The 17,222-nt window shown below is 47.1% G+C and overlaps 1 protein-coding gene across 1 annotated transcript in view; it reads right to left on the bottom strand.

Moving 5' to 3' along the window:
- The window catches only part of RFTN1 (raftlin, lipid raft linker 1), a 161,891-nt gene extending 145,035 nt beyond the window's left edge, over positions 1–16,856 (bottom strand). Inside the window, exon 1 of the mRNA XM_004692186.2 lies at positions 16,676–16,856. Coding sequence (XP_004692243.1) covers positions 16,676–16,820 — 145 coding nt within the window. The 5' untranslated portion in view covers positions 16,821–16,856. The remainder of the gene's footprint in view (positions 1–16,675) is intronic.
- Positions 16,857–17,222: the final 366 nt, after the last annotated feature.

Here is a 17,222-nt window from a genome sequence, read left to right as displayed (position 1 = left end):
TCCATCCATCCATCCATCCATCCACCCATCCACCCATCCACCCACCCATCCACACATCCATCCATCCATCCATCCATCCATCCATCCAACAAGCGCCCGCAGCACTCAGACCCAGAAAGCTTAGCAGTGAGCAAAGCGAAGTCATGCCTTTGTGTCCTATCCCATATGGCTGGGGACACCCAGAAATAAGAAGCCATAAAATGGTATGAGTTCAGATGATGACAAGTTCCCTGAAGAAAATAAAGCCGGAAGTAATGGTTGGAATGGGGCCAGCAGAGGGCTGTACCAGGCAGGATGGTGGTTCTCAAAGCCAGGAGCCTTTGAGCAGATACATGACGGGAGAATGAGCAGGAAAAGATCTGGAAGCAGTCTTCTGGGCAGAGGGACCCCGCCATGCCATAGAGAGGGCTGTGGCCACGTGACTCCAGAGGTGTGGGCAGCAAAATCATGATCCAAGGAGACTCAACCACAGAGGAGAGGGTCCCCCGTTTCCAGCCACCCCTGCAGGTCAGACAAAGCCCAGCAGCTGCCTTCATGCCCCCTCTCTGGCATGTGGTTATTTTCTTTACTTTCAATTTACATCACAAGCTGGAGAGAAATGAATTACATCCCTCTGGGTTTCTCTGTTCCATACAATTAAGAAAAGCGATTTCTCAGTCACAAGGCGGATGACGACACCAAGATTTCCCATTTTCTCTCCGCAGGGAGGCTGCCATCACTCAATATTAATTGATCCTACTTTTCATCCATAAAGCAGGAGTTGAAGCATATTTTGGTCACAAAAATGGCAACTATTACATTATTAAGGTAAATTATTAATGGCCTCTCCATTAAGTGCCCTCACGTTCATGGGGCATCGGATGCCTCGACTCTGATGGTGTTTCTTTAATGCGGAAAAATGAGTAAATGATTCTATTCCTTCTGAGGCTGGCTGAATTGCCAGTGCCTATCTCCTTGAAGGTTGTCAGAGATTGTCCAACGCTTCATCACAACCAAGAACACACAGAAAGTGTATAATATATCTTGGGCTCCCAGCAGGAGAACATGTCAATCGAATGCAATTTTATTTTCCTGCTAGAGAGCAGAGAGAGTACAAATAGCAGAAGACACACAAAACTCAAAAATTGAGCCAAAAGCATTTACATTTTTCTTTCCCTAGGTAAAAATTCGATGTTTATTTTTAGAATAGTGAAACTAAATTAGAGAAAACTAATGTTCTGTTTCTTTTTTTTAAGGGAGGGAAAGCACTCTAGCTGCATCTGTAAGTAAACAGCCCACAACAGGCCTTTTGGGTTATTTGGGAAGAACTGACCCTCCTTTCTACTGTCCAGTGTACCCGCTGCTGGCACCCAGGGAAGTTTACAGCAGCTTCAGATGCTTTAAACTTTCCAACTCCATCTCTGTCATTTATTTATCCAGGGGTCAGGTCTTGTGGAAGGCGAATCACAGGGCATTTGAATTTCATCAATATGTTTAAATGTCACAAATCTTGACTTTCGCAGTGGGAAGTGAGGCTTAGTGATTTCCATCAGCTGATGAATAACTGTGGTCAAAGCAGAAGACTTTTCTTAAACATATAATTTAGTCTCGAGAAGAGATGCATTCTGCTCAGCAAGGCCTGTGGCGCGAAATGACACAGAAATGCTAAGGACGCAGCTCATAACCTCAAGACAGGAGGACGATGGAGACACTGAGCCGAGGAGCTTCACTTCTAGACTAGCAGAGCACTGTAGGGGCCCCTCACGTTGATGGTGTCAAAGGGACCAGCACATCCACCCCGCAGGTGTGGGGTACTGGCTGTCCCTCCCCTCTCCCTTGGGAGCCTCCTGATGTAGGAGTTTAAGAGGCTTGAGAGAGTCACAAAACAACCAATGTGGCCCCTTCTTCTTACCCACTGAGCAGAAGCCATGAGTTATATGAACTAAAATCCATTTCCCCCTTCTTTCTGGCTCACCTTCCTGGAATACATAGGCTGGAAATCAAGAATTACATCTTCCATTTACAGATGAGGGAACCGAGGCACAGAGAGGTTAAGTGATTTTCCCAAGGCCACACAGCTAATAAGTGGCAGAGCTAGGTTGAAGCCAGGTCCAAGTGTCTGTTCTCTCAAACACTCCCACACGCTGCCTCGGGCAGGGGCAAGGCTCTTAACACAAACTGCCTGTATCAGTGAGCTGATGATGTGGAATACATTACCCCAAAACTTAGCAGCTTAAAACAATCATCTATGACCACACAGTTCCTGAGCAGGTTCAAGTCCTCTTCATACTGTGGCACTGGGCATCTCGCAGGACCACAGGGGTCTGGGAACAGTCCACTTGCCAGCTGTTGTTTGTGGCATGGTGGGATGCCAGCACTGCTGGAGGAGAGCTGAGCAGGAGACCCCCTTAGCTCGTGTCTTGGGGTCGCTCCATTGGGCAGGTCACAGCATGGCAACTGGTGTCCCTCAAAGGGACTAAGCAAGAGGCTAAGAGGAAGGCCAAGACGGAGGCCACCTGTGTGTAACCACATCCCATCACTTTGGCTGCCTTGTCTTTGCTAGAAGCAAACCCCACTCAGAGGCAGGGCTGACGACCAGTGGGGGTGATTAGGGCCACCAGGGGCTGCCCACAGGCTGCTCAACATCACATCTAACAAGCGTTAAAAAACCAGGGTCTTAAGTTACCCCAGTTAGCTCGGCTCCCAACTCCAACACCCATCCATCCTTCCTCCCAGCTCGTCGGTTCCCCTTAGACCCCACCACCTGCCTTTCTCCACTTCTTACTTCTCACTCACTAGCAAAGAAAGTATAGGGTAACATTAGGAGCTAAGATAAGGTGTCTTGGATTTTTGTTACGTTGGTCTAATTCATTTACATGAAGTCCACAGGAAGAAACTGCCCAGCAGAAGAAATACGACTAAGTTTTTGTTTTCACTAATAGTTCCAAGTTTGGCAAGAAACAGCAGTAAGGAAAGAGCAGCTGGGCCCAGTTTGGGGAATAAAGCAAAGCAATCTGCACAGCCCTTCATGCCCCTCTCCCCCCCGGGGCGACTCATCTTTCTGGCATTATCTCGGCCCCCAAGTTTTCAGCTCATGTAGCTGAACAAGCCATTTCTCACCAAGAAAGCCATTGGGATTGAAATCCTGAGAGCTCAGGCCCAGGGCACTTATATGCAGCTGTTAAGACATTTCCCCACCCCCACCCCAAGCTCCACCTGTGGGGCCATGCAGCTCCCAGTAAGCTGGCTTGACCAAAATACTGACCTAGGGGGGTGTCCCAGCTGCAGTCTGCTGGGCCCAGAGACCTGGCCAGTCTAGGCTTTCCAAGGCCTTCCTGCACTTACCAAACAGCAGACAAATCCCCAGCCACACAGGACCCACCGTGTCAAAGCAACACTGTGGTCAGTCAAGGTTACATCATGGTCAGTCAAGGCTACACCATGGTCATTCAAGCGGGGTAACACACAATCTCTACACTGGACTGGCTCTAGGACATGGGAAACAGACATGGCCAAGGGTATGAGCCTTGGAATTGGGTGAAATAAATGGTTTAGATACTGGTTCCTACCTTGAAAGACCTCGCCTTCTTATTTACCTTTGCATGCCCAGTCTGGAGCCTGAGAAAGGGCAGGTGATCAATAAATATCCAATGAATTAATTTGTTGAATAACCCTGTCAGACAAGACTGCTTTCTTCATTCAGGAAAGATGACCCCACCAAGTATGCCAGCTCCCTGAGGAATGTATTGCCAATCTTGCATCAAAAGCAACATGCATTCCATATGGTGCCATATTGTTCTCATGCTTACCAAGCAGCTCTGAGTTTACACCTGGGATGCCCGGCTGAAATAATCCTCTTCCTCTTTTCAGAGGGCCCAATAAGGCTGTCAAAATAATACATCTTCCTCCTAATAAATCATATGCATACACCTGAGAAGTACATCAGAATGGAAAAAAAAAATCTCATCGACTAAGTGTAGCAGGTATCCACTGTAATTTTTATTTGTCAAGAGATCTGACCTATAAATGAAACTCAGTTAAAGGCAGATCTGAGACAGAGGAGAAGAAAGGCCTTGCTAGACTTTGTGATTGCGACCTGCACCTTGAAGCCAGAATCACCTACTCTTTTCACACCAGAAGTGCTTTTAAAAATATCTTATGGAAAAAAATCACCAGCTCGCCTTCTTCGGAAGCAACAGTAAAGTTGGCCAAAGTGTGGTTAATAACCCTTTATAAAACCTTTTCTTTTAAACTAGCGTTACTGCTAGTAACGACCATTTGTATGGTGCACAGAACATTCCCTTGTTTCTGTTCTGTTTTAACCAAATTAGGCAGAAATTATTACCACGACAACAGTGCTGCTTTTATGAATCCCTGCAGAAAAATAATTTGGTTTTGCTTTGACAGATAACAGTCATCACCAAGGAATTTCATTTTACCGAAGGCAGTCTTAAGTTGCTGAAATTTACCACCTACATACACACACACACACACTCTCTCTCTCTCTCTCTCTCTCTCTCTCTCTCACACACACACACACACACACATACAAGATGAGTCCATTTTCACACAAGATTGAGTGTCATTGTTTGGTCTGGATGTGGAGTAGCTGGGAAAAAGAGCTGTTGTGGCCCTCCCTGGTGGTGCAGCGGGTTAAAGCACAGCACTGAGAATCTAAAGCCGCTCCGCATGAGTTCGATTCCCGCCTGCCCCGGAGGTGACCACATGGCGTGGCAGACCTCTCCTGACCCGCCCGCTGCTCCCCTCAGCAGTGTACTTCATAGATCTGTCTGTTCTGCTCCCCACTCTGCCTTTGGTGAAGCCTCTCACCGCCCCTGAGCCTCTGGCCTGTACCCCAGTTCTGTATGCACAAATAAATAAATCTTTAAAAAAAGAAAAAAGAGCTGTTGTTAAGAAAATGCCATTTCCTCTTAGATCTAATCTTAGAACCTTCGTTAGTACATATTTAACATTAACACTAGCACTAAGGCAGTCTTGGTTGTGTTATCAAAAGCAACAAAACAGAAGATGGATCTAGTAGCTTTGCTCAGAAAAGCTTAGAGCCATGTCACACAAATTATCTCATTTATCTTCAAAAATCCCCACAAACTGTAAAACCAGAGTTATCGGCTGTGACACATGCTTTATGGAAACCTATTTCCTTAGCACTCTTGCATTTTCTGTTTAAAAACAGGGTCTGGTCGTAGCACACCTCCCAATCAGGACCTCAACTCATAACTCATGCCACTGACTTCCTTTCATGAGTCTGAAAAACAAGAGCACACAACCGACTCTTATCAATTATAGAAACTGAAAACAAAAATGAAAGACGGGGAGGAAATGAAATCAATTCATAGCACCCAACAACTGCTGTTGCCCAAACTGAAATTAAATAAATATACATACACGCACACACTCCACGAAAACTCTGCTACACAATTTATTAATGAACAGTGAAAGGAAACAGAAGCCAAAAGTGGGTCAGGAAAAACAGTTTAATCTAATAGTCTGGAAATTATATGGGAAGGAACAGATGGTTTCACAGAAGTCAATGCTACCTAGAGGAACAAGGAGCGATTTTCTAGGAAAGAAAAATGTCCTCTACCCCCAGCACTGTTTTCAGTAGAGGAGAAGTCTATAGTCAGCACGGGACAGGTGCCAAGCGTGGCAGGGTGACAGAGCTGGGACTATGTGGCAACCGCCCACACGCAGCCAAGCTCAGACTCGGCCCACTAAATCTGAGCTAGAGGTCAACAGCCCCATTTCGAAACCAGCAACAAATGGAAGCCAACATCACATTCCAGTGGGTCATTAACCGACATTCATGACAAGGTGGTCCCCAACTCATGACGGCTGGGGACCTTAAATGGCTTCCACCCAGAAGACGCTGGGCTGGGCGGCTGCCTGACACACAGGACCCATGTGGTTCAAGCTGCAGGCCCACTAGCCAGGCTTCCTTATGACTGAGCTTCCCCATCTGTAAAAGGATTAAAAAATCACCTAGAGTTGTAACAATTACTTGGCCACCCCTAGAGCACAGCTCTCAGCTGTCATTTTCACCCCTATCACCTAGGACTCATGAAAGCATGTGAGTTCTTCCCAGAAGAGGTCTCAATCATATTTGGGGACTTCACATGACAGATCAGAGCCAAGCAAATCTTGAAGCTGTATCTGAGACCATTGGCATGGTTAACAGTGCTTGAGACAAAGGTTCTGAAGAAGGCAGGTCTGACATCTGATTCTAGCCCCATGCGTATTTGCTGTGTGACCCTGGATGTGCTGGATAACCTCTCTGAGCGTCCTTTCCTATCTGTGAAATCAAGAACTTGTGAGTCTTAATTCACCCTCAGCATGGTGCACAGAACATCAGCTATTATTATTATTTTTTTAATGAATAATAGTTTATTTTTACATCATTTTGTGCATTTTCCCATCTCAGTTGTAATCCCCTTGGGCTTCCCATCACCAAATCACCCATGTGCCATCACCAGTGCATTTCCCTCCCCTCACTGTTTTTAATCCCATTCCCCACTCCGCCTGCATAAATGTCTCTGGTATTTAGCTGTTCATTATTATTATTGTTTTCTCGCTTGGTCCATTATACTCCTGCTATGAGTGAAACCATCCGGTATTTTTCCTTTTGTTTCTGGCTTATTTCACTAAGCATGATCCCTTCCAGCTCCATCCACGTTGCTGCAAAAGGTATTTTTCTTTTTTTGATTGCTGAATAATATCCCATTGTGTATATGTACCACATCTTTTTAATCCAGTCATCCATTTTTGGGCAGTTGGGTTGTTTCCATGCCTTTCCAATTGTAAATAAAGCAGCAATAAACATGGGGGTGCAAGAGTTTTTTGAATCAGTGTTTTTGTGTCTTTTGGGTAGATACCTAGGAGTGGGATTGCGGAACATCAGCTATTATTACCGCTACTATTATCAACAATAGTCTCACCGTCATCAACCAGCCCCTGCCCTTGCCCGGGCCCCCATCTGGGGGGTTCTCCTCAACCCAAGTGTGGACACAAGACCAGAACAGCCTTTATGCCACTAGGACTAAGAGGCAGAAGTTTTCTTCAGCATGAGCTTTGGATTTGGGAAACCTGAGAAGTCACCCCAAATTCAGCCTAGGGGAACCCTGCTTTATGCTATGACATCGTTAAGATGCTTTGGGTCTGCCTTCATCACCAACCTTCCCTCCTATGCAGCTTCTGCCATCCTGTTTCAAGGTTAGTTGATGGGTTGTTTTAATCTGAGGAAAAAAACTGCTATCAACACCCATGACTTTACGTTCAATTCTGCTGAAGAACTACACATTTTATAGATGAATTTGCTATGTTCTAAAGCTGCAGGTATCAGATTCAGGAAGAGAAAGTAAATACCTCATTAAGGATGGCAAAACAAACACTTCAGGGCACTTGAGGCTCCATCTAAGGGAACCCCATGGTGAAAACCACTTTAAACCAAGAATCCTCCTGTAATACAAATAACCACCCCTTCCCCCATTCTTATTCTTTCTTTCCATAGATTCCTACCTAGGGTTTCCAAGTAGTGGGGTCTCACACCTGCAAGGCACCTGCAAGGCACCTGCAGGCAGGTGTCACTCCTGGCCAACTCAGACTACTAGCCCTTGTTCTAGGAGGTCAACTCTAGGTCATTTCTATGGGGCTGGTCAGCCTGGCAAGGCAAAAGGCTGTACATAAGGGCACTGGAGGTGTAGGGAAAAGCAGTAGAGAGTTCCCCTCAAGCAAAAGTTTCCAGAAGACAGCCAGCGAGGCCAGAGTCGGGGACTGCTTGGGCACAGCCTGTAACCGTCTAAGGAACAGCCGTCAGAGCACCCCACAATGAGTGTGCAACTGAAAATAAATGCCTATCTGGAAGCTGGGGGTGTAACTGGGTCCCCAATATGTCCAGGGTGAGCTGGGTAGAGCCAGGCTAGACCCCTGCCCCAGATGAGCAGAAGGATACAGCATTCAGCAGCCAAGGCCCTGAATCAAGAAGGGCTATCCGCAGACCCAGCCCACTAGCTGTACAACTGGTCAGCAAGAAACTGTCCCCTAGACCCATCTCTCACCGTTGTCCTTCATCTGAGCGAGACAGTCTCCCTGCAAGCACTCCTGCCCTCCCACACACCCTCTGTCCCCACTGTGTCTGCCCCCGGGGGTGCTCCTGTTCCCTGGCGCTTGCAGACCAGTTGTTCCCAAAGTCCAGCAACATCAGTCACCCAGTGTGCTTGTTAGCACACAGCCTGAAGCGTCCCTACTCCTGGAGTTTGTGGTTCTCTTGGTCTGGGGACGGGGCCAAGATTTTCCTTTTCAGCAAGTTCCCAGGTGATGCTGCTGCTACTACCGGGCTAGAAATACTACACCACCTGGCTAGTTCTTGGGCAGTCAGTCTCCACCAGCTGCCACAAACATCCTCTTACCTGAGTCCTCCACAGTTCTAACTGAAACCCAGCTGTCCCTAGAGGACACCCCGCAAACACGGGGCACCCCAAAACCTTAGTGGCCGTCTATCAGAAAAGTCAACACTTGTCAAACTGGCTCCCTCCCAGGAGCACGACAGTCACCTGCTGACTCTTCCTGAAATGGAAGCCACCCCTCGGCTTTGGCTCTTTCCCTCCTCCATGACTCCCAAATTTGGACTGGGTCTCCCCTCCCCTTCCAGGTCCAAGAAAAGCTTCACCTGCCTCCACCAGGCCTTCCCTGAGGCTCAGCCCCCAGGGTGGCTGGTCCTTAGAGCCCGCCCTGCCCTGCCAGGCCACCCCTGACTGGCTGTTCCAAGGCCCGCAGCCCTGGGCATGCCATCTGCACTCAGCGCTCTGGGGAAGAAACCCCCAGGGGTGAGGTGACCCGCAGGACATGTGCTTACCTAAAGGCTGAACGAACAAACCCTCAGGGCACTGTGACCCGGTGCCTGAGGGGTGCCAGTGGGGTCCCATGTTGACCCCAGCCTCCTGCACAAAGGCCCACTCACTGGTCTCCAGCAGGGCTGCACATTGGCACACACACACACACACACACACACACACACCTCACCCCTTCCAGCACTTTTAATTGGTCGTGACAGTCGGAGCAGGGCTATTTTTTCCCTTCTAAATGTGATTCTTTTTTTATTTAAGTTTAGCTTTGGGTGGAGTGCTAGAAGCAAGAACTATTCAGGTAACAACGCAAATGTAAGAGATTAGAGAAATTCATTTTTACTACTTCAGGGCCTGTGGCATCTGGTTTATGGCTAAGGGGATGGGGCACATTTCATCATCGCTGCTGGCAGACAGGGGACGAGCCTCCACCTCACGCTGGGAGCAGCACCGGTAGCCCAGAGCACGAGGGACTGCAGGCCCTTACTTGGAGGAACTAGAAACAGACATGGAAATTTCGCAGGCAAAGTGTGAGAATCGCCGTGCCGGCTGGTAGGCTTTGTGTTTTAGGAGGGTGGCCTGTCCTTCTGCATTGGTTACAAGTCTCTTCAGGAAAAGAAGTTATGAGTCCATCCTCACATAGAGGCAGGTGTGTAAATACCAAATTTAGTTTATACTTCAAACAATCACACCAGGATCATTTTTTCCCACCATCTCTACTCAGGTGAAAGGAATGTGCCCTTCATTCGGTCTTTGAAGCTTCTCAAAGTGTGATCTCCAGGCTAGCAGTCTCAGCATCGCCTGGGAATGTATGAAATTCAGATTCCCAGGTCTTGATGCCAGCCTAATGAGTCTGAAACTCAGGTGCTGGGCCCGGGGTTCCATGCTTTAGCTTCGGGTGGAGTGTTAGAAGTGAGAACACCCCAGTCCAGGCCTCCATCCAGTTGAGAACCACTGCTTTAAAGACAGGATTAGCTCTAATGCTTGTAGCCCTTCTCTGGAGAGGCCCATAACTTGGGGTGATGCTGCGGAGTGTGCCAACCTCACCTCTACTCATGAACCCTGACATCACATTGGCTGCAGTGCCAGGATTGAGAATGAATACTCTTCTGCCATTTGAATCTGTGAATTTTTAGACCTTAGTGTAAATGATGATCCATCATTTAGATCTTCTTTTCCCTACTTATAAAGAGAGATGAAGAGATGACTTCAGTGGGCTGTGATGATCAGCTGCGTCTGCAGTGGTCAGGGCTGAGACCATCCAATCTGGAAATTAGGTTACACTGGGCCCTTTTGTGATTTATGGCATGGCACACATGTTTAGAATAACGAATGTCCCCCGTGTTATCACAACATCCAAACTTCACATAGATTTTAAGGCTAACGTGCTGGCAGCCAAAACCCAAGTAGCAGACCGTGTCAAAGGCAAAAAATCCCAAAGATCAGCTCTGAAAGACATCTCAAGGCAGGAAAACCACAAAGATGGGAGTTTTAAAAATGTGATGGGAACTGATCTTTGCCATTGTAACACACATGCTGGGAATGTTTCTTAAGCAAGGATTTAAAAAGTGCGAGAGAAGGCAACCTTGGCCAGACATGGAAAGGAGCGTGAGTCACTTTCCAACTTGCTCATGGTAAAGCCCTTTGATTTATTGTAAACCTGACTGTGCACAGGAAATGCAGGAGCTAAGAGATCCCCAAGTTCAGCCCCTTGATGGGGAGGTGCTAGAACCATCCAGCAGCTTGGAATGGTTACTTTTAGGATTTCTCTCAACTCAAGATCGTAACTTATTCCTTTATCCCATGAAAGCGATAACTCTACCCACTTCATGAGACTGTTGTTGGTTTAAAGTGGATTAATACAATACTAGACGCTAAATAATAGTAGCTCCAATGTTTTTTCCTGTAAAAAAAAAAATGAAGCCATTAACTGGTATGTTGTGGTAGAAAGGGTAAAAGGATCTGACTCCTTGGGCTAATCATTTGGGCAGTTTCATGCAAAGATGACCATATAATTACCCAACACCCCAGCAACCCCCTCCTACATATCCACCACAAAGGAATGCAAACATGCATCTGCAAAAGACTTATCCCTACAGGTTCCTAACAGTGGTTTTCATAATGGCCAAAAACTGGAAAGCACCGAATGTTGAAAGGGACAATGGACCATGTGAAATGGCTCATCCAAACAGCGACACAGAACCGAGCAGGCACGAGCTCCTGACACAAACACCAGCACAGATCAGCCACACAGGCGTGAGGTTGAGCCAGAGAAGTCAGACACAGGACAACACATGCTGTGGGCTTCCATTCAGAGGTGAGCCTAAAAGAAGCAAAACTAACCCATGTTTTCAGAAAGCAGATCAGCAATTGTCTGGGCAAAGGTTGGCAGAGTCATGAGGGGAAATTTCTGGAATGACGGGGAAGTTCTATGACTCGACTGTGGTATTATTGCATGAGTGTTTACATTATCAAAACTCATCAAATGCTTAAGATCTGTGTAGACTTTCTTGTATATAAATGGTATGTCAGTGACGTTGTTTAAACAAACACACCAAGAAACCAGTAAGTAGGACTGGCAGGCTAGCACTGAGCTCTCTTCTGCATTCACTAGAAAAATCCTGGATTCTGGTCCTACTTAGTACTTACTACCTGTCAAGGCAATTTTCTCTTCCAAGAGAAAAATACTGCCTTTTCCCTGGCTCCCAAGGTTAACTGGAGGATCGAGGGAGAGCATATTTGAAAATATCTCCAAGCAGATTTAGAGGTGCAGCTGTGTGGCCCTCACACCAGCCACCCAGCCCCCAGCAAACCCACCTTCCCGACTATCTGCTCTCCTTGGTCTACCAGTCAGGCCAGGAGATCACCCCCTAACCTCTCCTGACACCACCCACTTCTCCTGTCCCCCTTGCCACTAAGCGATGATGCTACCTTCATCCCTTGCCAGACAACTGCAGTAGCTTCCACATGACTCCCCTCATTTTAAACCCAGGGCAGTCTTTCCAGAAAGTGAATGATAATCTATCACCCATCCTTTCTCCACTTTAAAAACCTTCAGTGTTTTGAGAGAGTCGATATTCCTCAGTTCAAGAGCTAAGACCATTACTTATCTGCTTCCCACTTGCTTCTCCCAAAGGTCACATCCCAAGCAAAGAGAACTTCCACAACCTCCTTTACAGGCAGAGTTGCTATGGAGTCCGGTCCCTCCCATAGGCTGTTCCCTTTGCCCGTAAAGATCACTTTCTGCCCACCTTTTTGCCCATCCTTTGCCTGGCTAACACCAAGTTCACCTACAGATCACAAACCTTCTTTCTCTCTCCACCCACCCAACAAAACTGGAGGGGGGAAAGCGGGTACCACATCCCCTCTACAACCATCAGCCTACATCAAGCGCTACAATTACCTGGTTGTCGTAAGAGATTCTGAATCAATCTAGACAAGTGGACTGGACCAGTGCTGTAGAAATTGAATGATGTCTCTTCAAAATTCAGCTGTAAAACCCTAACACCCTACATGACTACATTTGGAAGGGAGTGATTAAGGTTCAATGAGATCATAACCCAACAGGATCCCTAACCCAACAGGATTAGCATCCTAACAAGAGAACAGAGAGCTCTTGCTCTGTGCCTCTGCTTGGTGAGGATGCCGAAAAAGCACTGTCACGGAGCCCAACCACATGGCCTGATAGCATGGCAGCTCAAACTGACTACGACAGCCAGGAGCGTCTCTTCTCTGCTCACACCTTCCAGCCCGGGCTGACATTCCATAAATATTGTGGAATCAATGAACTGTCACCCTCTGGTCTCAGTGAGAACCCAAGGGCAAACTCTCAGGACAAAATGACATATTATTCTGAATTACAGATGCAGAATCGGACCTGAAACTCAGTTGTCTGCCCTTGAAAACAGGTGAGCACACAGCTGCCCCCAGAACTTTCCTGGATGACGGCCCTAGCTGGCGACCACCAGCCCATGTGGCCACCTGAAGTGTGGCAGGTGTGACAGAAACTGAAGGTTCTGAGCCAGAAACGGAACCTTTCACTTTACTTAATTCTATGGAATTAGGACATGGAAACATTCTCGTGGCTGGACAGCACAGGTCTGGACAGCTGAAGCAAGGCCCACGCCTCACGTGACCAGCAGTTCCCATACCGCTGCTTCCCACAGAGCCACTGCAGGCAGCTCTCAAGTGGTGTCAGAGTGGCCTGGCACAGAGAAGTTGGCAAAATGCACACATAAAAGGGATAATGAGGCGCTGTTTTGCAGAAATTGTGCTGCTTTATGGGCCTCCGTCTGCAACGAAACCCATGAAAGGGTAGGTTCATTCTTCAGTGACCAGAATTAATTGAAAATTTAAGACCCACTCAAATCACCCCGAATTGAGATTTTGGCAGCTTCTGTGCTTCCCGGTGATGCCTGCCGCTTTTCGCCTCTGCAGCCCTCCTGGTGAGGCACGTGTTTCAGTGGCATCTGCAGTGGCAATGAGCTTCAAGCCAGGGACACATTAAGCCATGTTACCTCTGAGTAATGCATGTGGCCCTGTCCACCTAAGCCACCAGGTGGAGGTGGTCACTACCCTTTCTCCAAGTTGAAATATGTGGAAGCGTAAGATGAACATTTTCTGAATAGAAAAATAAGCATAGCCAGTGCTGTTTAATAAGTCTTCTCTGGCCAAACCCTGATGGAAAAGGAATGTTCTTATGTCCCTCTATGTGACAAAGAACAAGCTTCCCTAACAAGATTATTCTAACTAGAGGTAATGCCTACTTGTCTAGCATCTTTCACTCTATAAAGCACAAGAGCTTCGATGCCTAGGAGATCTGGGTTCAAATTCTGCCCCAGTGACTTCCAGGCACTGCCTTGTCAAGAAGGTCACTTAACCTCTCTGAGCTTCCATTTCCTCATCTGCAAAAGGGAAAGACGTCACTGGGTTACTGCGTGGACGAGACGACGTAAGGAGCCACACAAGGTTGTGACTTTGTGACAGTTAAACCTGGAAATGAGTCAGCTGTCCATCAACAGGTAAATGGGAAAGAAACGATGGTCCAACCTTACAATGAACTCAGCAGCAAAACAGGAATGAGCTACAGACACACCAAATGACGTGAGTCTCACAATAAGTAGGCTGAGTTACTGGGGATGGCACATGGGTGATTTGGTGATGGGAAGCCCATGGGGATTACAACTGAGATGGAAAAAGGCACAAAATGATGTAAAAATAAACTACTATGTTACTTATTTTAAAAATAGGCTGAGTGAAGGGGGGAAAGGTATATTCATCTGATTCCATGTACAGAAATTACAGAAAGTAAAATATCAGGGACCATAAAGTGTCAGGAAGCATTGTCTGGGGAAAGAGGGCTGACTTGAGTGGGATTGCCAAGGAGCATGAGGAAACTTTTGAGGGTGATGGATTTGTTCTCTCTCGATGAGGAGATGGTTTCATGAGTTGGAATACTTCACTACCTAAAGTACAGTATACCTCAATTATACTGTGGTAAAGTCAAAGAATTAGGGGGGGAATGAGATTAGGAATATGATGCTCCAGAACAGAACTCAGCACATATTAGGCTCTTCACAAATATTGGCTCCAGTCTGGAAAAGAACTTGGGAGGCCCCCAGGGAAACAAGTCAGCCTACACAACGTTTACTTTGAAGATTTATTCAAACTCAACTATTTGGAACACGCTATTCTCGGTGAGGAAGCATGAGGAAGAAAGATGAACAGGCTTGGTCTGTACCCTCAAGTAAGTACCAATAAGTTTAATATATGATGCAATAAAAGTGTCAGGAGGATGGTTATGGACAAATCATGGACGTGCAGAAGAATAATTTGGATGTGACAGATGTCAAGAAGGAATCATTTCACGGCAGTGGGGGTGGAGTTCTACAAGGCCCTGAACACAAGTGCGGACACTAGGCAGGGGGGACCCCAAGGGAGGGGCAGGTGACGCCCAGGGCCATGCACATGTGTATGGGGGATGGGGGGATGTACAAGAAGCACAAAGCTAAACTGAGGAGAGCCCTGAGTGCCAGCTGGAACCTCACACCATTTGTCCAGGAGACCCAAAGGGTTTGGCACGATCAGATTCGTGTTTTACACAAACAGGTCCCATCCAGAGGGCAATTTGGCAATTTATTTTTATGTCAGAGTTCTGACATTAGTATCTTTCAACTAAGTAATTCCTGAGGTAAGAATCAGAAATACACACCAAGACTTATGTACACCATTGCTTATAACAGCCCAAAGGCCAAAAGAGTTTAAAGATCCAATAAATTTGGTACATTGGGTGATTAAATCATATACAGCCATTAAATCATTATCTTCAAAACAGATGGAACAACTGGGTGCGTGTCTCACTACACAAAGTTAAGTTGCAAAATGGAGGATATGTAATTATATAGTAAATATTCATCCAACAATATTATTATCTATTATGTGCCAGGCACTGTTCTAAGCACATAGGAGACAGCAGAGGAGAAAAGACAGTATCCTGTGCTCATCAGAAGGGATTCTACCTTCTCAGGCAAGGAGGCAGACAATAAACAAAACAAATAACAAGAAGCAAAACAGAGAACACATTAGATGGTAAGATGTGCTATGAAGAAAAGTAAGAATGGAAAGGAATGAGAGTTGGGGGTAGGTAGACATTTTGAATGTATATTCGAGGACCGTCTCACAGAGAAGGGCGTTAAGGGTTTGAGCCGGGAGGACTTGCAGGCAGAGAGAACCAGCAGTGCAAAGGTCCTGAGGCAGATTGGGTTTCAGGAAACAGCAAGGATGAAGTGGCAGAATATGCAGGACGGGGGGGGGGGGGGGGCAGAGGAGGGTTGATGCCCCCTGGGGCCTGAAGCAGAGGAGTCAGGTGCTCTGTAGGTGACAAGGATAGAAGCAGGGAGATCAGTTGGGATTTTTCCAGTGTTTCCCTAACATTCTGTCAGGGAACAGAGGTGATTCAACCAAACCTGTGGGTGCTGTGACTGGGACACACAGCAGCAGAGAAGTGAGAAAGGAAGATAGGGAAGTTGTTCAGACAGTGGGCAGTGAAGCATGGAGAAGACAGAGAGGGTCCAAATTCAGAAAGGTTTTGATAAGCAAAAATTACCTTTTTGAATAACAAAAGAAATATAGCCCCAATGCAAAAAACATGTGTCAAAAAGAAAGACAGAAGTCCCCCATGATCTCACCCCCCCAAGACACTGCCGACTGAACAACTAGTTCCAGAATGCTCTGAACATTGTCGGCACGTAAATATTCACCAAACAAATCGTGATGACCAAAGGCTATGACCCAAATATAATTTTGTGTTGGGATTTGTTCACGGCACATCAGCAACAAAATAAATGCTTTGGGGAGTAGTTTTAATAGCTCTGGGTGATGACCTGGGAGACAGGAGGCCTGGTCACATGGCTAAGGCGCCAAACCTGTGTGGTTAAGAGGATGGTGGGGACACTAATCCCAAGGATGCCAGCAGCCAGCAAACCGAGGAGCACGGGGTGGGGCTGGATTCAGCATCAGCGACAAGGCCCGTTTTCCCGTCCCCGGACTTGTTATGAAACCAAGTCCCCACGCTGTGGGCCGGGCCACGGCGCCCCCAGGCATATGATTTGGCTTCTATTTGTCATCATTTGAAATCACATCTAGCTTTCAAAAAGTTAAAGATTTCACATAAAAATCTGGATTTTACATGCAGCCCTTCCCCACACATCCATCCTTGCTGGTCTCCCCCTGCTTCCCCAAGACGCCCCGAGGGACCCACCAGCAGCGGTTCCTGTGAGAGCTGCTGGGGAAGCAGGGTCCCAAGTTCCCCTCACAGAGGTGGGGCGGCCCCTACTCACCAGCACTCAGGGTTGTGAACTCCAGGAAGCGATACTCATAGGACACATCGGTCTTGGTTTCCACCTGCGGCCTCTTCAAAGTCGAGTAGATGTTTCCAGGCCGCTTGTCATCGCGTTTCTCTAACTTGTTCAATCCACAACCCATTTCAGAAGCTGCCAGAAAAGGGAGAAAAGGTAAGGGAGGTGGGGGGTTAGTTTTTTCCAAGATTTTGCTTCAAAACAGCATCCTGGTGGTGCAGTGGATTCAAGCGTGGCACTACACAGCTTCCGCTGCCACTGCACTCAGCACGAGTTAGATCCCAGGCTAGGAGGCGGCAGACCTCTCCTGTCTGGCCCGCTGCGCCCCTCAGCAGTGTGCTTGGGTCAGTCTGTCTGTGCTGCTCCCCGCTCTGCCTCTCACCCCTCAACACCTCTGGCCTGTACCCCAGTTCTTACATGCATATAAAAATAAATCTTTTAAAAAATCATATCATATAGGAGACCTATCGTTTTCTTGAAGAATACATGAGGCCTTGGCCTTCAGGGAATCGAGAATAGATTGGGCATC

The sequence above is a fragment of the Condylura cristata genome, unplaced genomic scaffold, assembly GCF_000260355.1.
Source record: "Condylura cristata isolate star-nosed mole 26May11 unplaced genomic scaffold, ConCri1.0 scaffold00033, whole genome shotgun sequence".
NCBI lineage: Eukaryota > Metazoa > Chordata > Mammalia > Eulipotyphla > Talpidae > Condylura > Condylura cristata.
The sequence above is the reverse complement of the archived record's forward strand: the minus strand, read 5'-3'. Positions and strand labels throughout refer to the sequence as shown.